Below are 21,397 nucleotides of genomic sequence, written 5' to 3' on the forward strand. Positions count from 1 at the left end.
CCCACAGGATGAGAGCAAATTGTTGTCAGCTAGACATCAGACAGAGGCTTAATATTCAGAGTATAAAAATAATTCAAGAGATGAAGATACAAGAGAAAAGAAAAGAAAATCCACCCAAACAAATTTAGGGGTGGGAGAGATGGCTCTGTAATTAAAAGCAGTGGCTGCTCTTCCAGAGGATCCAAGTTCAATTCCTGGCACCCACTTGGCAGCTCACAACTGTTTCTTACAGTAGTCCCAGGTGATCCAATGCCCTCTGCTGGCCTCTGTGGATACCAGGCATGCATGTGGTAGACAGATTTACATTCAGACCAAACACTCATACACATAAAAATAAATAAGTTAAAAAAAATGATCCACCTATAGTGTTGCAGACCCCTTTAGCTACTTGGGTACTTTCTCTAGCTCCTCCATTGGGAGCCCTGTGTTCCATCCAATAGCTGACTGTGAGCATCCACTTCTGTGTTTGCCAGGCACTGGCATAGTCTCACAAGAGACAGCTATATCAGGGTCCTTTCAGCAAAATCTTGCTGGCGTATGCAATGGGGTCTGCGTTTGGAGGCTGATTATGGGATGGATCCCCGGGTGTGACAGTCTCTAGATGGTCCGTCCTTTCGTCTCAGCTCTAAACTTTGTCTATGTAACTCCTTCCATGGGTGTTTTGTTCCCAATTCTAAGAAGGGGCAAAGTGTCCACACTTTGGCCTTCGTTCTTCTTTAGTTTCATGAGTTTCACAAATTGTATCTTATATCTTGTGAATTCTAAGTATCTAGGCTAACATCCACTTATCAGTGAGTACATATCATGTGAGTTCTTTTGTGATTGGGTTACCTCACTCAGGATGATGCCCTCCAGGTCCATCCATTTGCCTAGGAATTTCATAAATTCATTCTTTTTAATAGCTGAGTAGTACTCCGTTGTGTAAATGTACCACATTTTCTGTATCCATTTCTCTGTTGAGGGGCATCTGGGTTCTTTCCAGCTTCTGGCTATTATAAATAAGGCTGCTATGAACATAGTGGAGCATGTGTCCTTCTTACCAGTTGGAACATCTTCTGGATATATGCCCAGGAGAGGTATTGCGGGATCCTCCGGTAGTACTATGTCCAATTTTCTGAGGAACCGCCAGACTGATTTCCAGAGTGATTATACAAGCTTGCAATCCCACCAACAATGGAGTAGTGTTCCTCTTTCTCCACATCCTTGCCAGCATCTGCTGTGGTCACCTGGGCTTTTGATCTTAGCCAGTCTGACTGGTGTGAGGTGGAATCTCAGGGCTGTTTTGATTTGCATTTCCCTAATGATTCTCTCTCTCTCTCTCTCTCTCTCTCTCTCTCTCTCTCTCTCTCTCTCTCTCTCTCTCTCTCTCTCTGCCTCTGTGTGTGTGTGTGCGCGCACGCGCGCACACTTGCTCGCGTGCACACGCAAGATGAAAATACAGGTCTAATCTCATTTTTCTATATGTGAACCTCCAGGTTTCCTGTCCAACACCTTCCATGACTCCCCAACTCCCTCTAAAACTTATAGCCTTTTTTAATTTATCTGATTAGATATAGATATAGACGTAGATGTAGATGTAGACGTAGACATAGATACAACCTGATGAGGCCTAACCACCTGGTATTGGATAACTACTTAGAGGGCTCATTCCTGGGAAGGAATAATTTTCCCTCTCTCAGCATCCCCCTTACAAGTAAACATCTCTATTGGCAGTGTCCTTGTTCAGGTCTTTTTAAGCAGCCATGTTGTTGACATACCATGGCGGAGACTGTCCTGCCGTTTACAGGAGACCCAGTCTCACAGCAGATTTTCCTGTCCTCTAGCCCTTGCAGTCCTTCTGTCTCTCCTTGGCAGTGTTCACTGAGCCTTGGGTGTAGTGTTATATTATGGATGAGTCATTTGGAACTGAGCACCCCCCCCCAGTCTCTGTGTGTTTACCAGATGTAGATTTCTGAAATAGTCTCCATACATTGCAAGGAGCAGCTTTGATGAGAGATGAGAATTACCATTATCTGACGATGTAAAGATAAGTACGTGGACCTCAGAATTCGGGTAGGACTCATGCTGGCTGAGGAGAGTGTCCACGGAAGGGTCTCCTCTAAGACCCACCCTCTCACTAGCCCGTGGTGGTTGGCTAGGTTTCCAGCATCAGGCATGATTGTTGAGTGGGCCTTAAGTCCATTTAGTCAGCTTTTGGTTATGGAAGGTAAAGATATACTGCATCCTTAGGTATATTTTGCAGTGCCAGTCATTTCTGTGACTCATGGGCATTACAGCAGGCAGTTCTTAGCAGCTTGCATGGCACATTTGTCTGGACTGTGTGCTTAGCTATGCTCATTGCCGCCTATTCATAATAGACAGGAAATGAAGACAACCCAAAGCCAACTGGCAAATGGACAATGAAAATGTAGGGTATAGATGCTATGCAATACTAGTCAGGTGTAAGGAAAATGAAATCAGTAGGGACTGGAAAGATTGCTCAGTGGTTAAGAGCACTGACTGCTCTTCCAGAGGTCCTGAGTTCAATTCCCAGCAACCACATGGTGGCTCATAACCATCTGTAAAGAGACCTGGTGTGTCTGAAGACAGCTACAGTGTACTTGTATACATAAAATGAGTAGATCTTTTTAAAAGAAAGAAATCATAGAATTTATAGGTAAATAGGTGGAACTAGAAAACCCAGGCTCAGAAAGACAAATGCTATGTGAGTTCCCTTAGCTGTGGTTCCTAGCTCTGAATCTTCAGGTGAGAGTGTATATCCTTGGGTAACCATAGAAATGAAGAAAGTGGAAAAAAGACAGCATTTTCAACAAATGGTGCTGGCACAACTGGCGGTTATCATGTAGAAGAATGCGAATTGATCCATTTCTATCTCCTTGTACTAAGGTCAAATCTAAGTGGATTAAGGAACTCCACATAAAACCAGAGACACTGAAACTTATAGAGGAGAAAGTAGGGAAAAGCCTTGAAGATATGGGTACAGGGGAAAAATTCCTGAATAGAACAGCAATGGCTTGTGCTGTAAGATCAAGAATTGATAAATGGGACCTCATAAAATTGCAAAGCTTCTGCAAAGCAAAAGACACCGTCAATAAGACAAAAAGGCCACCAACAGATTGGGAAAGGATCTTTACCTATCCCAAATCGGATAGGGGACTAATATCCAATATATATAAAGAACTCAAGAAGGTGGACTCCAGAAAAATCAAATAACCCCATTAAAAAATGGGGCTCAGAGCTGAACAAAGAATTCTCACCTGAGGAATACCGAATGGCAGAGAAGCACCTGAAAAAATGTTCAACATCCTTAATCATCAGGGAAATGCAAATCAAAACAACACTGAGATTCCACTTCACTCCAGTCAGAATGGCTAAGATCAAAAACTCAGGTGACAGCAGATGCTGGCGAGGATGTGGAGAAAGGGGAACACTCCTCCATTGTTGGTGGGATTGCAAGCTTGTACAACCACTCTGGAAATCAGTCTGGCGGTTCCTCAGAAAATTGGACATAGTACTACCGGAGGATCCCGCAATACCTCTCCTGGGCATATATCCAGAAGATGTCCCAACCGGTAAGAAGAACACATGCTCCACTATGTTCATAGCAGCCTTATTTATAATAGCTAGAAGCTGGAAAGAACCCAGATGCCCTTCAACAGAAGAATGGATACAGAAAATGTGGTACATTTACACAATGGAATACTACTCAGCTATTAAAAAAATGAATTTATGAAATTTTTAGGCAAATGGATGGACCTGGAGGGTATCATCCTGAGTGAAGTAACCCAATCACAAAGGAACTCGCACAATATGTACTCACTGATAAGTGGATATTAGCCCAGAAACTTAGGATACCCAAGATATAAGATACAACTTGCCAAACGCATGAAATTCAAGAACGAAGACCAAAGTGTGAACACTCTACCCTTTCTTAGAAATGGAAACAAAACACCCATAGAAGGAGTTACAGAGACAAAATTTGGAGCTGTGACGAAAGGATGGATCATCTAGTGATTGCCATATGCAGGGATCCATCCCATAATCAGCTTCCAAATGCTGACACCATTGCATACACTAGCAAGATTTTGCTGAAAGGACCCAGATATAACTCTCTCTTGTGAGACTATGCCAGGGCCTAGCAAACACAGAAGTGGATGATCACAGTCAGCTATTGGATGGGCCACACGGCCCCCAATGGAGGAGCTAGAGAAATTACCCAAGGAGCTAAAGGGAACTGCAACCCTATAGGTGGAACAAAAATATGAACTAACCAGTACCCAGGAGCTCTTGTCTTTAGCTGCATATGTATCAAAAGATGGCCTAGTCGGTCATCACTGCAAAGAGAGGCCCATTGGACTTGCAAACTTTATATGCCCCAGTACAGGGGAACACCAGGGCCAAAAAGGGACAGTGGGTGGGTAGGGGATTGGGGGGGTGGGTATGGGGGACCTTTGGGATAGCATTGAAAATGTAAATGAGGAAAATACCTTATTAACAAAAATGAAAAAAAAGGAAAAACCTATTTTCAATAAAGAAAAAAATAACAAGAAAAAAAAGACTGTGAAAGCAAAAAAAAAAAAAAAAAAAGAAAGAAAATTTGAACACTTGATATGCATGATTTTGTAAGGTTTTCTGGGTCAAGAGAGTAGCCAATCATTTCAAAGATCACCTCAGGCTACTTTAAAGAAGAGCCCTACCCACACAGTCTTAAGGCTCATTTGTTACATAAGCCATGGACTAGCTTGCCATACATTGTCTCATATTAACATCCACAAAATCCCAGAGTATTCTTATCCTGGCTAAGCCATAACTTCTGTGTGTCCCAGTTTCCTCCTGTATGAAGAGAGCAGAATAGTAACATCTTAAAGCAGTGTTTTCCAAAAGCATTGTCTTTGCCTTTGTTTCATTTCCTGTTTCTACAATAAAATACTATGACAGAAGCAAAAAAAGAAAAAAAAAAGAAAAAAAGAAATGAAGAAAGTAAACAAGATACAGTGTGAAGGAGCACTGAGTGGGGATTGGAAGGATATAAGGGATAAAAGGAAACTTTAACTAGAGAGTAAGGCCAACACAACACAAGAGATAAAGAAGAAAAAAAATACCACTAAGATGTTTGAAAGACCCATGCAAAATTAGATTATTTTTATCTGTTCATTTAAATGTTGTGTATGTATATATAGTCTAACTGAAGATATGCTGCTTGAGCTGACAATGATACCCCAAGTGTGATACACTATCCAACAAAGATACCAACACCAGGCACAAAAAGTTCACAATTCAAGTTGTTGGTCGGAGAAGTCCAAGAGATGCACAAAACAATATAGGCTGCTGGTATTGCTTTTGGTTGCCTCCAAGAGATTGAAAGACACATGCACTTCAACCACAGAGCTCCAGAAAGTCTAGCTGGGTCTGGTCTGAGAGCCTCTTCCCTGAAGACCTGGTTTTAGATGAGGGTTACTGTGAACTAAACAGAACATCAGAGCTGTATGCAGGATGAGGCAAGTCACTACTGTCTTGAAGGACATTGCATGATGGATAATGAAGGCATTTGTCCTGAAGAGTTCTGCAGCCTGCAGTCTCTTCCCCACTCTGAATTGAAATATGTTCAGGAAGCAGAGAAGTCACCATGGGATGTTCTCAAAGTAAAAGGGAAGATTCCTGGGCATGATCTGATCTTGTGTCCTTGGAGAGGTCCAGGGAACAGTACCAAGACTCCTACTGAGCAGGGAGGGTGAAGCTGGCATTTGCTGATAAGAAAGGTTGTCTGCCTTCAAACCTGAAGGCAAGGCCAGGCAAGGAAATATATAAAGGAGTATCTTAGCTTCACTCTCAGCCAAGTCCTTCCTGGCAAGATGAGTCCCACCAGCTTCTTTCTCCTTACAATGCTCCTTGTTCTGGTGACAGAAACAGCTGCAAAGAGGCCCCGTGGTGAGTGGCAATTTCGTTCTGTAGGAAAGATGTTTGAGAACAATGTTCTCAAAAGGGTCTGCCCAGAGTCTGCAGAATGCTGTCTCCCCAGGGCTTCTATCCTGAAGGAAACTGAGTCTTTTCAAGACTTAAACCAGAACCTTACCGTGAATACCTGTGACTTGACAAGCAAATTGTTGGTAGCCAATGGTTGAGGGCTGAGGGGGAATGTTAGCATCTGTATCAGGTAGCATCCTCATTGTCAGGTGTGAAGGGCTGTTTGACAAGTAGATCACTGCAATTTCTAACTAGGCTAAAAAGTCAATGGCTTTATAAACAACAAAACAGCAACAGGGTACATCCCCAACCCAGGCCCACAACCAGCGCTGCATGGCAGGCCCTTGACGGAGTCCTGATGCACCACTGACCCAGAGTACACAGAAAGACGGACATAGAGAATGAGACACGCTTTTCTCTCAACAGAAAGGTTCTCGCAAGCAATTGAAGAGTTTTCTAGTGAAAGTTCTGAAGTAAGTATAGTAGGGGGTGGGCAGTAGGGGGATCAAGTTCTACCCATGACAAACACGGCCAAAGTGAAAACTCATGGTGTTCCTTTAAGGCAAATAGTCCAAAAAGCATTGTCCATGAGGAGGTTTATGAGGAAAAGAAGTTTAAACGGAATATGGTCAATGGTGAAGATGGGGAAGACAGCAAGAGAGCATCTGCAGGGGAGATAGAGCGGTCTTACTTGCGGAAAAAGGAGAAGCAACAGTTTGCACAAGAAATGGATAAATAAAATGGCAACTAAGGAACTGAAAACCTGGACAGAAATGATGGTAAGGATCTTAGCAGGTATGGGGGAGGTCAACCCCAGTGTTAGAAGTTGTGGGTGGGTACTTCCTGGGCCATTGAGGGACTGAGCCCTACTATGCACACCAGGGGAGCTGTGGACTATGACCTTTGAGGAAGTGTAGAAAGCGCCTGGCAGAGCAGAAACTGGTACCTGAGGTGTGACCATGTCTTCAATTCCTACCCTTAGTGTGCTTTCAATGTATTTCACTTGTGCTAGCCAATAAATAAACAATTTTGGATACGAACATCCCCTACAAGCATATTTATCAGGCTATAATACAAGCTTGTTGCTTCTTAGAATTTTGTTTGTCCTAAGTTGACTTTGTGCTTCTCATGGAACAGAGTGTTATAGTACTATTCTCTTCCCATGTCCACACGTCCCTGTTAGGATGTATTTATCCCTTTCAAAGACTATAGGTCCAATAATTAGCTTCAATTTCCCTCTCAATAAAATACGAAGTATAAAAAAGAAAGGTCCCTATTTGTGACATGCTATTGGAGAATAGCGGTAATAAAACCCACAAGAACAAGGGCACCTCCCCCCCACCTTACCTTCTACCTGGCAGTGGCACACCTCACAGGCTGGCCCCTCTCTCCCTAGGAGTCACACAGTGTCGATGAAGCGCCTCATGTCCTGAGGATGGAGACTTCCAGGAGGTCCCAGACTGCGGTTCACGGATTTATTTCATTTGGTTCTCAAACTTGTTTTTGAGATTTCTAAACCCGTGGTTATGAGAATATCCTCTTTCCAATAAAAAGACAACATTTTGCATCGTTAAGTTTTGACTCTTGAAATCTCTTTATGCTGCCAAATTCAGGGACTGGGTGGGATTCCTGGAATTAACGGTTTCACAATGAAAGGAAGTGATCTTCGTGTGTCACCGTCGTGAAGAGTATTCAAAACACTTCCTAAACTCTGGAGAGAGATGCATCACTCAACAGAAGGCACTGGAATTTTACGAGTCACTGTACTCACCAATAACCCTAAATCTCCCCCCTTGACACTCTTCCTAGTTGAGTCTTCAAAGTGGCAACCTAGGAAATGTCTGAAAGCATGTGTACCAATAGACCATGGCAAATTTTTGGTCCACTGGTTCCTCCAGTCCCAGCAGTCCACATCAGCACATCCTTGTACTTGGTCCAACTCTCTTGCTCATGGTAGATAGTCTTTAAAGATTCAATGCCCCTAACATAATCTTCAAGGCTTTTCCCCACTTATTCCTCTATAGGTTTCAGTGTCTCTGGTTTTATGTGGAGTTCCTTGATCCACTTAGACTTGAGCTTTGTACAAGGAGATAAGAATGGATCAATTTGCATTCTTCTACATGATAACCACCAGTTGGGCCAGCACCATTTGTTGAAAATGCTGTCTTTTTTTCCACTGGATGGTTTTAGCTCCTTTGTCAAGATCAAGTGACCATAGGTGTGTGGGTTCATTTCTGGGTCTTCAATTCTATTCCATTGATCTACCTGTCTGTTGCTGTACCAGTACCATGCAGTTGTGTTTTTTTGTTTGTTTTGTTTTGTTTTGTTTTGTTTTAATCACAATTGCTCTGTAGTACAGCTTGAAGTCAGGCATGGTGATTCCACCAGAGGTACTTTTATTGTTGAGAATAGTTTTTGCTATCCTAGGTTTCTTGTTATTCCAGATAAATTTGCAAATTGCCCTTTCTAACTATGTGAAGAATTGAGTTGGAATTTTGATGGGGATTGCATTGAATCTGTAGATTGCTTTTGGCAAGATAGCCATTTTTACTATATTAATCCTGCCAATCCATGAGCATTGGAGAGCTTTCCATCTTCTGAGATCTTCTTCAATTTCTTTCTTCAGAGACTTGAAGTTCTTATCATACAGATCTTTCACTTTCTTAGAGTCACACCAAGGTATTTTATATTATTTGTGACTATTGTGAAGGGTGTTGTCTCCCATTGGAATGGACTCACTTACCCTGCATGTGCCCTGGAAATACATTGCTTCTCTGGTTTCACAGTTTATAAATAGAGAGTCCTCTTCATTTATAAACTGTCCATCCGGAGAATACATTAATTTAAAGGGAGTGATGGTTTCATTTCAATCTCAATGTGTAGAGGCTGGGGAGCCACTTTGGATAATTTTAGAATAGATTCAACATGGTTTATGTTGGGATAATGCATAATAGTTTAAGGAAGATGGCAAATATGTTTATCTTTGTAGCACTCAGTGTGGGGATATATGCAAAGAGGGTTCTTTTAAGTACAGTCACTCTCACCCAAGACCTACCCCAACTCTTCACTCTCCCATCATCTTCCTCTCAAGTTCACTATTTCTCCTCTTCATCTTCCCCTTCCTCATCTTCTTCTTCATCAGCATCATCAGTGTCCTGCTCCTCCTGCTTAACAACAATTGAATCCAATTAGTGTCTCCTGTATGCATGGTGATGGAGGACATCAGCCTACAGAGCATGACCAACCTATTTCAGGCAATACTGTTGCAGAAAATGGACCCCTTCCCACAGTGGCCATCAGCAGCCAATGGCTCCTCAGTTAGCTGTGCAACCCCCAAGCCCTAGTCCTCTCTGTGCTCTACTGTTGTCTGGTTTGATCTAGTTGGCTTCTACTGGCAAGCACTGCTACCATGAAAACATGAAGGCACTGGTCCTTTCATGTCCAGAAGCTTGACACCATTATTTTATGCTATTATTTTATAGCAATATTCCAGGACCTCTAATTCCAAAGCCTCGCGCTCTTACCATCTTTCCACCCTCCTCAGTGATGTTTCATGAGGCTTAACAAGACATGTGTTAGGGAGGGGGCAACATTTATACCCTGGTAAGCCACGGTGAACTTGCTCCCTATAATCAACTCCATATCAACACTTCCCATGCCTTCCAGTGCAAGCCTGTAGCCACTGTAGCCAGTGCCCCAGCTTTGAATCCTTCTGCTGTGCCCATGTGCTGTGCCCTTTCCCTTCTGGGTCAGCTATTCCTCTCTGACTTGACATTTTGACATTCTTTAGGTGTTTCTACTTCCATATTTAGTGCTTGTTTGCATGCCCACACACTAATTCAGACCTTTCTGTTTACAAAAATGTTTGAAATCCACTCATTATATAATTCTGGAATATGACAAGCTTATTATATGGAAGATAATGGTAGCTCTGCAAATGAAAGTAAAAAATTTCCCAAACCAACACTATGTCATATGTGAAGATAGTAATACATCATGAGCCAATAGAGGTTTGTTTCAAATTAATCTAAATGGGTTATTTTTAATTAGTATTTTAATTATTAAATTTACATGTTTGTGTATGTGAATTTTGAGTACATAATTTTACCTCCGAGTATTACTAGATGTTAACCATGAGTGGTCTTAGCATGACGATCTGAGTGCAAGGTAGATTGGTAACCAGTCCAAGCCAAGAGTCATGACCATGGCTCCAGCGGTTTCTCTATTGGTTTCTCTTCAGATGCCTCCTAAGATTGACAGGTTCCTACTGCAGACAACAGGCCATGTCCTGCTGTGGGATACACTTTGGACCCAGGAATGAAAGGCAGAAAGAAAGTAAATATTTGTATGTCATTGCTACTGGATGCTGACCGCCAGCTGTACACTTCAAGCCTCTGAGGAATTCCAGTGACATTTAACTTTCCTTAATCATGACAGTTAGACCTACGTTCATAATTCTGCTGCAGTTTCAGCCTTCCTCTCCAATATTACTCGTAATCAGAAGTGAGTTGCTGAGATGCCATTAAAAAATCCCAGAAAACCTGACGATCTCTAGCCTTCTGATGCGCCTGAGGCTTAGAGAGAGCAGGGAACTTAGCCCCTTCCTTCCTTGTCCACGGAGAGTACAGATTTGGTCTGGAAGATGGTTCGCTGCTGTGATTTCCTGGAATCTAGAAGAGAGTCAGAACACAGGGTGCTTTGTAGTAGTAGCAGGGAGGTGGAGACGCGGTGGAGATAAAGGCCATGCCTCCCTGCCCAGGTACACAGTCTCCTAGGTAAGCAAGACCAGGTCCACATGGGATACAAAGACAGTGGACATTTGGTCTAAGGCCATGTTTCCCAGGGGCCCTCATAAAACTGGTGATTCTGCCAAAAGTTCTTTTATTGTTGAGAATACTTTTCGCTATCCTGGGGTTTTTTGTTGTTGTTGTTGTTATTCCAGATGAATTTGCAAATTGCCTTTTCTAACTCTGTGAAGAATTGAGTTGGAATTTTGATGGGAATTGCATTGGATCTGTAGATTACATTCGGCAAGATGGCCATTTTTACTGTGTTAATCTGGCCAGTCCATGAGCATGGGAGATCTTTCCATCTTCTGAGATCTTCTTCAATTTCTTTCTTCAGAGATTTGACGCTCTTGTCATACAGATCTTTCACTTTCTTAGAGTTACACCAAGGTATTTTATATTATTTGTGACTATTGTGAAGGGTGTTGTTTTCCTAATTTCTTTCTCAGCCTGTTTATCCTTTGAGTAGAGGAAGGCCACTGATTTGTTTGAGTTAATTTTATATCCAGCCACTTTGCTGAAGCTGTTTATCAGGTCTAGGAATTCTCTGGTGGAATTTTTGGGGTCACTTATATATACTATCATATCATCTGCAAATAGTGATATTTTGACTTCTTCCTTTCCAATTTGTATCCCCTTGATGTCCTTTTGTTGTCAAATTGCTCTGGCTAGGACTTCAAGTACTATATTGAATAGGTAGGGAGAAAGTGGGCAGCCTTGTCTAGTCCCTGATTTTAGTGGGATTGCTTTGAGTTTCCCTGCATTTAGTTTAATGTTGGCTACTGGTTTGCTGTATATTGCTTTTATTATGTTTAGGTATGGGCCTTGAATTCCTGATTTTTCCAAGACTTTTATCATGAAGGGGTGTTGGATTTTGTCAAATGCTTTCTCGGCATCTAGTAAAATGATCATGTGGCTTTTTTCTTTGAGTTTGTTTATATAGTGGATACGTTGTTGGGTTTCCATATATTGAACCATCCCTGCATCCCTGGGATGAAGCCTACTTGATGATGATGGATGGTTGTTTTGATGTGTTCTTGGATTCAGTTTGCAACAATTTTATTGAGTATTTTTGCATCGATATTCATAAGGGAAATTGGTCTGAAGTTCTCTTTCTTTGTTGGGTCTTTGTGTAGTTTAGGCATCAGAGTAATTGTGGCTTCATAGAATGAATTGGGTAGTGTTCCTTCTGTTTCTATTTTGTGGAATAGTTTGAAGAGTATTGGTATTAGGTCTTCTTTAAAGGTCTGATAGAACTCTGTACTAAACCCATCTGGTCCTGGGCTTTTTTTTTTTTTTAACTTTGGTACCTGGTACTGTCTAGAAAATTTTCCATTTCATTCAGATTTTCCAGTTTTGTTGAGTATAGGCTTTTGTAGTAGGATCTGATGATATATATTTTTTTTAATATGTAGCAGAGGATGGCCTTGTCGGGCATCAATGAGAGGGGAGGTCTTTGGTCCTGTGAAGGCTCAATGCCCCAGTGTAGGGGAATGCCAGGACAGGGAAGCAGGAGTGGGTAGGTTGGTGATGGGGGTGATATAGCGGGTTTTTGGAGGGGAAACCGGGAAAGGGGATGATAACATTTGAAATATAAATAAAGAAAATATCTAATAAAAAAATGAAAGAAAAAAAAAGCCTGAACTAGAAATCTTCTGTAACCAGGCAACTGATACTAGTGAGAAAGGGATCCCAACCCAGCCACAAAACCTTCGACCTACAACCTATTCTGCTTGCAAGATATGCTGTAGCAGTGGAGGCACAGAACTTGTGGGTGTGGCCAACCACTGACTGATCTAATTTGAGGGCCATGCCATGAAATGGAGCCAATGTCCCAACACTGCCTGGATGTCCAATCCTGGAACTAGAGGTTAGATAGCTCAGAGATGTAGAATAGGAAAAAAAATCAATGAAATTATGTCTAATAATATTCTATATTCATAGATTGATGTCTAGCCCAATCATCATCAGAGAGACTTTCTCTGGCAGCTGATTAGAGATGATGCAGAGACCCACAGCCAAACATCAGCCCCCTCTTCTCAGAGTTCAGGGAACCCCATAGAAGAGGGGGAGGAGGCACCAGGACATCAAGGGCAGACACTAGGAGAACACAGCTTACAGAAATAACTAATCAGGACTCAGGGTCTTACAGAAGCTGAAGCTGCAGTCACAGAGCCTGCAGGGATCTGTGCTAAGTCCTCTGCAAATATGCTATGGTTATTAGTTTGGTGCTTTTGTAGACCTCTTAAGAGTGGGAGTGAGGTACCTCAGACTCTTTTGCTTGCTGATGGAACCCTTTTCTTTTATGAGTTGCCTCTCTCAAGCCCTGATGTGAGAGTTTGTGCCTAGTCTTATTGTCACTTGTTATGCTGTGTTCAGTGATATACTCACAAGGCCTGCACTCTTCTCAAGTGAAACAGAGGAGTGGATCTATAGAAGAGAGGAAGGGACTCGGGGAAGTGGAGGGAGGGGAAAGTGTGGTTGGAATGCATTGTATGAGAGAAGAATTTGTTTAAATCTAAGGTTTACATTAAACTTGTATCTTACAAACTATAAAAAGAAAAAGAAGAAGAAGAAAGAAAATGAAAATGTTCTACAGGCTTGAGTATAGCCTAATCTTAGGGAGGACTTTTCTCAATTGAAATTCCCTCCTCTCAGATGACTCTAGCCTATGTCAAATCGACATAAAATTAGCCAATACAAGGCCATGTTACAAAAAGCAATCTACATATTCGATGCAATTTCTATTGAAATTCTAAAACAATTATTCCCAGAAATTGAAAAAAATAGTCAACTTCATATGGAAACACACACACAGTAGGATAACTAAAAAAATATTGAATAAAAAAACAATTTCTGGAGTTATCACCATCCAAGATTTCAAATTTTATTATAAAGCTATAGTAATAATAAAAAAAAAAAAACACCAGCCAGGCAGTGGTGGTGCACGCCTTTAATCTCAGCACTCGGAAGGCAGAGGCAGGCAGATTTCTGAGTTCAAGGCCAACCTGGTCTACAAAGTGAGTTCCAAGACAGCCAGGTTTACACAGAGAAACCCTGTTTTGAAAAACAAACAAACAAACAAACAAAAAACCAAAAACAAACCAAAACAAAAAATACAGCATGGTGTTCACATAAAAACAGACGTGTTGATAAAATGAATCTAAGTGTAGATCCAGACATAATTTCACAGACCAGCCAACACCTGGTTTTTGAAAGAGAGACCAACGGTACACAGGGAGAAAAGTCAGCATCTTCAACAAATGGGGCTGGTCAGGCTGTGTGGCTGCATGTAGAAAAATGAAAATTAATCCGTATCTATCACCCTGTGCAAAACTCAACCCCAAGGACCTCAACATTAGGCCTGATACCCTGAATCTGATAGAGGAGAAAATGAGGAGCAAGCTTGAACTCATTGACACAGGAGAAGACTTTCTGAACAGGACACTGTCAGCTCAGCCACTGAGACCAACAATTAACAAATGGAACCTCGTGAACCGAAAAGCTTCTGTAAAGCAAAGGGCAACATTATTGGAGCAAAGTGGGAGACTAGAAAATGGAAAAAGACATTTACTAGGTATGCATCCGATAGAGGGTTAGTATCTAGACTATATAAGGAACTAAAGAAACCTGAACACCAAGAAAACAAATAAACCAACTAAAAACAGAGTACAGAGGTACACCGGTAATTCTCAAAATAAGAAATCTTGGACATATATCCTAAGGACTTTATCCTACTGCTGAGAGACTTATTCAACCACGTTCACTGCTACTCTGTTCCTAAAAGGCAAATTTGGAAACAGCTAGATGCCTATCCATTGATAATGGATGATGAAAATGTGGTACATCTACACACTCAAGTATTGTTCAACCAGTAAGAAAAAAGAAATTACAAAATTTGCCAATAAATGCATAGAGCTAGAAAAAGTCATTCTGAGTAAAATAACCCAGACCAAAAGACAAATATTGTACATTTTCTATTATATGTGGACTTTATCTTTTAAGCTTTCAATATGTAGGCTTTAATCCAAAAAGACCACAGACATTAGTTACCTAGTAAGGGACCACAGGGAAGGAGGAGACCTTCCAAGGAAGGGGAAATGGAATACAGTGTCCTAAGGAGATAAGGGGGATCTGAAGAGATGGCTAAGCTGTGGTAGGCAAGACCCACAACCAAAAAGGCAAGACAAATGGGAAACTGAATGTAAGGGTTAAATGGGGAGGAAGATGAAAGGGCAACATGAAGAAGGGACTATTGGAAGGGATAACTAACACTAAAGCCTTAGCAAAGCCATATGGAAACCTACTACTGTTGAAGCTTCCTAAATTTATACATGCAGGAAGGAAATTTAAATGAAATCACCATATGTGGTGGTGTGAATACATTTGTCCCAGGGAGTGCCTTGTTGGAGCAGATGTGGCCTCGTTGGAGTAGGAATGTCACTGTGGGCATAGGCTTTAAGATCCTCATCCGAGCTGCCTGGAAGTCAATCTTCTAGTGATCTTCAGATGAAGATGTAGAACTCTCAGCTCCACCTCCACCATGCCTGCCTGGATGCTGCCATGTTCCTGCCTTGATGATAATGGACTGAACCTCTGAACCTATAAGTCAGCCTCCAATTAAATGCCTTATAAGAGTTGCTTTGGATGCTCACAGGCATCCATTGGACTGAGCACAGGGTCACCAATGGAAGAGCTAGAGAAAGGACCCAAGGAGCTGAAAGGGTTTGCCAACCCCATAGGAGGAACAACAATATGAACCAACCAGTACCCCCAGAGCTCCCAAGAACTAAACTACCAACCAAAGAGTACACATGGAGGGACCCATGGCTCCAGCCACATATGTAGTAGAGGATGGCCTTGTCAGGCATCAGTGAGAGGAGAGGCCCTTGGTCCTGTGAAGACTCAATGCCCCAATGTAGGGGAATGCCAGGACAGGGAAGTGGGTAGGTTAGTGAGCAAGGGAAGGGAAGATGGGATCGGGGGGTTTGGAGAGGAAACGAGGAAAGGGGATAACATTTGAAATGTAAATAAAGAAATTATCTAATATATATTCTCCATATATATTTTTTAAAATATGGAGAGAGAGAGAAACAGAGACAGAGAGAGACAGAGAGACAGAAAGACAGAGTTGCTTTGGTCATGATGTCAGTTCACAGCAGTAAAACTCTAACTAAGACACCATATAATGGGGTAAACAATGCCCCAACTAGACATCTTATGCTACCAGATAAATCTTCCAGTGCCAGGAGTAGGTTACATCTTGTTACACACACACACACACACACACACACACACACACACACACACACACACACAGAGGCATCACAAGCTATCACAATGACTATTGACTAACCTTCATAACCCAACAGAATGCCCTATTGTTGAAAACACCGCCTACTTACATCATCGAACATGAAGAAATTGGTCTGGTTCCCATCCAGAAGCTTCATCGCTCCTGACTAGCACTCGTGGTGCTGAAAGGTACTCTGTGCACAACCAGAGGATACATGTCATCATCACTATCACTCAGCTAGACTCTGCAACCTACAACAGAGCCCTGTCTGCAAAACATTTTGATGCAATAGTGGCAGAAATTTATGGGTGTAACCAATCACTTTTGTGGGACTTTAATGCCTACTCCATGAGATGGAACCCATATCTGACACTGCTTAACTGGCCAAGAACCTGGGAATACATAGGCCATGATGGGTCTAGGTGAAAACTCACTGCTGTTACTATGCTAAAAGAACATAGCAATAAAGGAGTTCCTGAGGGCATATTACCATACCGATAGACCAGCCCCTCCCTCACTCAGTTCTCATCAGAGAATCTTCTACTTACAGTAGATAAGAACTAAGACAATGACCCACAATTGGACAATGTTCATATGGTACAAGACTATGGGGCACTAAGCCCTAAACGGGTGTCTTTATCAGAACCCTACGCTCGAGGCTCAGGGATCTATGTTGAAGAAGATGTGGAAAGATTCTAAGAGACAGAGGTAATGAATGACTCCAAAGAAACTGTCTTCGAAACACAACAGGGTTGGTACACATATGAGCTTGCAGAGACTATAGCAGCATGCACAAGGCCTGCACAGATTCAAGCCAGATGGGGTTTCAGCACTGAGAAGGGAGAGTGGACAGGGGATCCCACCCCTAACCAAAAAGCTGTTTGCAATTGGTACCTGGTTAGAAAGGGAAAACCAGTTTTCTGTAATGAGGTGTAATTGGCTATAGCAACCATAGTCTAGAGCAGTTCCCTTATTTAGGACAGTTTATCAACAGTAAAACTCCATAGTGTGTGTGTGTGTGTGTGTGTGTGTGTGTTGATACATTCATTTGGTTTTTAGTATTTTTTGTGTTGGGGGATTTATTTTGTGATTTTGTTTTTGTTTTCTTTCTGAGAAAAAGAGGGAGAAAGAGAACTAGGAGAGACAGACAGACAGACAGAACCAGAAGTTGGGTGGATAAGAAGGTGAGATGGATTTGGAAAGACATAGAGGAGGAAAAGGAATATGATCAAAATACATTGTATGAAAAATAATTTTACCTAATTAAAAAAAGGAGAAAAAGAAAAATAATTTAAATAAAAATAAAATAATTCTCATGAAATATATATAAATATATATGTATGTACATAAAAATATGTATAACCTAATAAATCTAGTTGGTGTTGCTCATATATATGTGTCTGTTTATTGCTGGACACCTTGGATTGTGTAACCTCTCAGGGATCTTGTCCATGGGGAAAAAGCTGGCTCTCCCTCTCTCAGCAGGTTTTGATTGTCTTCCTCTAGCATGTCACTTGCTTTAAGTCTCAGAAGAAACTTTGAGCTTTGGAATTTTACACCTTGTTGAGACTGTGATAAACTCTGGGGACTTCTGAAGTTGGACAAAATGACGCTTTTACAGTGTTTGCTCAGTTTATACTTTTTAACTATTCTTGGGATTCATGAGTGATTCTTTTTTACCTTTTAGAAGTTGCTAAGTGTTTTTTTAATAGAATTGAGGAGAACATTTAGTTTTTCTCATTTTTTCCTTAAACATGCTATTCTCCGATTTTATGGCAAACATTGCACATTTTAATATTCCTAATTTTTTTAGCAGCTCCATACGACAGAATGTCATTTATGTCACCTGCACAGGCTTTAATTACATAATACACTGGCTCAACACTCCTAGTGCTGACATTCAAACTGTGTGCCATTACTTGTTTTCAAAACAATTATACAGCAAGTTTTACTTATGCACCCAACTGGAACCAATATGAGCATCTGCTTATACGTGTTTGTCTCTGCCTCCTGGGTTGCTGCTCCTGGGTTACTGGCTCTTGCTCTCCTTCTGATGAAGGCTTATTTTAATGAGTTCTTTATCAATACCCCAGAATAACACTGTGTTCTGCAATTTCTGGACCTTTTTTTGTTTTTTTCAAATATGTTCCCTGGATTTTATCTGAACCTTTTGCACAGTAGATAACATAACAGATTAATTCTTTAATCTGAAAATGCAATTAAGCCTATCAGGTACACACTTTAACAATCTGTCTCTGCATGGAGCAGGTCCTGGAGGTTTTCCAAAAGAAAAGAAGAAGGAGGAGGAGAAGGAAGGGGAGAAGGAGGAGGAGGGGGAGGAGGAGGAGGAGGAGGTAGAGTGGAGGTATGAAGGAAGGGGAGAAGGAGGAGGAGGGGGAGGAGGAGGAGGAGGAGGTAGAGTGGAGGTATGCAGGCCCAAGAAACAATGTCGTGTCGGGAGGGTTCCAGTGTGATCTCCTAAGAGCTCTGCTGGAGGAGGAATCAGTACCCTAGAAAGAGAGAGCCATCATAGCAGGGCCACATAAAGGCCACAGTCAACGATACATTACTTTCATTTGTTTTCTTTTCCTAAAACCATGCTTCTCCTTTCTTTCCCCTCACCTTGAACACCACGTTCCCTTAGCAGATTCGAATTTAGGATGAGAGAAAAGAAAATAAACTCTACTTCTCTTCCCTTCAGAAGAACTCCTGTTGAGACCACACCCAGGCTCCTTGCAGGGATGGTCTTCCCTTCTCCCCTGTTGTGCCCACAGCATGGACTCCATACCTAGATGGAAAGACACGGCAGCCTGAAAGCTTCAGGGTGGGTACCTGACTACAGAAATGCAGACTTCCACAGAAGTGTGAAACCCTCACTTTGATTCCAACTTAGATATTTCACTCACTTTAGACCGTGTGGAGAACAGTCTCAAGAGAACATTGTAAGGGCAGCTGGTTGAAGCCATCATGGGGAGTTCTCCCCCTCACAAAATATGCTCTTCAGAAACTAGGGGTGGGGTGGGGACCATTGTGTGAGGAGTAGTAATGAAGGAAAGACAGGAGAAATGAGAAATACCTGGGGGGGGGCTTTAACTAGGGAGGAGATGCATACAGCAGAGGGGGGGGGTGAGGGTAACGTAAGTGTAAGGGTGTTTGAAAAGCTCTTAAAGAACTATATGGTTAATGATCGATGTAAAAAGTCATGTGACTCGGTGTATAAATGCACATATACAGTCTAAATGGAAGCTTCTGACAGTTCTCCCAAAGCCATACACTGTTCAACAAAGAACTCCAACACCAGTCAGGAGAAACTTTCTTTTGACTTCTTGATCAGGGCTGTCCAAGGAACTCCCTAAACATTATAGGGTCTTGCTGCTGTCTTTGGTTTCTCCCAGACGCTTGGAAGGTCAATCTCTATCGCTGAAGACAACATACATTTCAGACACGGGGCTTAAAATCCCCTGAGCTGGAACTGACCTGAAAGCCTCCTTCCTGAGGTCAAGTTTTCATGGTATGAAAGTGCCACGCAAGCTTCCAAAGGAATGAGGAAAAAAAGAACTAACAGACAAACAAAAAACAAAAAACAGTCTTACCCAGGATGGTGATGCCTATTAACCACCACAATGACCAGAAGGCAAGATTACCCTAAGGGCAGCAGAGCATCCATGACTTGGCAGTCACCAAAGGCTATCTAACTGGACTCAAGACCCACTCAACTAGACAGAATCACGACTTATACCACAAACCTAGAGTCCTTACCCCACTCAAGGAAACTTCTCTTTGCAACAGACAGAGAACATTACAGAAAACCACAACCACCCAGAACGCAAGTGTGGAGCCCAGTCCCTACTGATGCCTACAGCAGAACCCTCACACCTAAGCTCCAGTATCACTTTGAGAGAGTAGGCAGGAAGATTGTAAGACACAAATACACAGAGAGTTTGCTGTGAGACTGCATCTTCTAGAAATGTCAGAAGCTATTCCCACACAGTCTCATGAGCATGTCGACCTAAACATGAGCTGAACAGCACAAAAAACGGTAGGCATACCAAAGTGGACAGGGGAAAGGCCATGAGGCCCCAACCCTAGACAAAGAACCTCAGGCATGCAAGGAGTACTAGGACCGGGAGAAATCGTTTTCCTCAGGGAAAAGCATCCTAGTTGCTTATGCAATGCTAAGTGCTCAAAACTGGAAAGATATGCATACTAGTAACATTGTACAGACTGAACAGGTTGTAGTAGTGTATTTACGGACATGGATATAATAACAATTAATGAATAAATAGGCCATGTAATTGAGAGAGAGCAAGAAAGATATATGAGAAGCCTTGGAGGAAGGAAAGGGAAGTGGGACATGAGGTGATTATATCAGAGTCTCAGAGAAATCATTTATAAGAGAGATCAATGGAGTAAAAAGAATAGTATTTAGAAACCAAAATTCCAAAAATAAATTTTTTTAAGTTATGCTATTGTTACACATACAGCTTGCCACCTAAATCTTACTGATCTATAGGTATATGGAAATAACCATAATGTTACATGTAAAAAGCAAGCAAACAAACAAACAAAAACAGGCCGAGCAAACCATTGGAGCAAGCCAGTAAGCAGTGGTACATAGCATCTGCTTCACTTCCTGTCGCTAGGTGACCACTAGAGTTTCTGTTCTCATATCCTTCATTATAGAGTGTAAGGTAAAAGACGAAATAAACCCTTTCCTTCCCCCAGGTCTCTCTCTCTCTCTCTCTCTCTCTCTCTCTCTCTCTCTCTCTCTCTCTCTCTCTCTCTCTCACACACACACACACACACACTATTCTGCAGGTAGATGTCATGATGAAAACCTGTGAAGGAATCAGCCAGCATTCTTTCTTGCATTCCCAATACTCATTCCCCTAGTCATTCACAATAGCAGAGTCTTCACTCCTCTTCAAACATCTCAGCCTCTCTCCTCATACTCCAGGGAGCAGATCTTTTCCTCTCCCTCCACCACACATGCAAACATTTGAGAAGAGCATTGCTGTCCATCCTCCAGCTAAAAACACAACAAAACTTACTGGTCTGCTGACATCAAGGTTAGTAGAATTCACTGAACATGTAAGAAAGCGACAGTTCCTGGGTTGAGCCAACATCAAGTGTGGAAGAACACTGGACACATGTCAATAATTAGGATTATAAATTTCATGTCTGCATTCAGTGTTCATGTCTCTCCTTTTTTTTTCTTTTTATTTACTTATTTTTATGAGTCCATTCTGCAGTGTTCAGGACTAAAGGAAAGACCCCACTACTGTAAGATGAAGGCTCTGTTAGGGAGATGCTCTAGGCACTGTTCAAATTCCCTTTCTTTGGGTACTGT

General features: G+C 41.9%; 1 protein-coding gene across 1 annotated transcript; it reads left to right on the forward strand.

The window, feature by feature from the left end:
* Nucleotides 1–5,835: 5,835 nt before the first annotated feature.
* On the forward strand, nt 5,836–7,535 carry Svs6 (seminal vesicle secretory protein 6). Its single transcript, NM_013679.2, has 4 exons — nt 5,836–5,928; nt 6,391–6,437; nt 6,527–6,743; nt 7,361–7,535. Exons 1-3 carry the CDS (start codon nt 5,853–5,855, stop codon nt 6,701–6,703), a joined length of 300 nt encoding a protein of 99 aa, NP_038707.2. The 5' UTR covers nt 5,836–5,852; the 3' UTR covers nt 6,704–6,743; nt 7,361–7,535.
* Nucleotides 7,536–21,397: the final 13,862 nt, after the last annotated feature.

Source organism: Mus musculus, chromosome 2 (assembly GCF_000001635.26).
Source record: "Mus musculus strain C57BL/6J chromosome 2, GRCm38.p6 C57BL/6J".
In the NCBI taxonomy this organism is placed as follows: domain Eukaryota; kingdom Metazoa; phylum Chordata; class Mammalia; order Rodentia; family Muridae; genus Mus; species Mus musculus.

Coding starts and splice junctions, on each gene's coding strand:
- Svs6 (NM_013679.2), top strand. CDS start 5,853: ATGAGTCCCACCAGCTTCTTTCTCCTTACAATGCTCCTTGTTCTGGTG. Junction 5,929..6,390: donor AGCTGCAAAGAGGCCCCGTG/GTGAGTGGCAAT, acceptor TTCTCTCAACAG/AAAGGTTCTCGCAAGCAATT. Junction 6,438..6,526: donor TTTCTAGTGAAAGTTCTGAA/GTAAGTATAGTA, acceptor TGTTCCTTTAAG/GCAAATAGTCCAAAAAGCAT.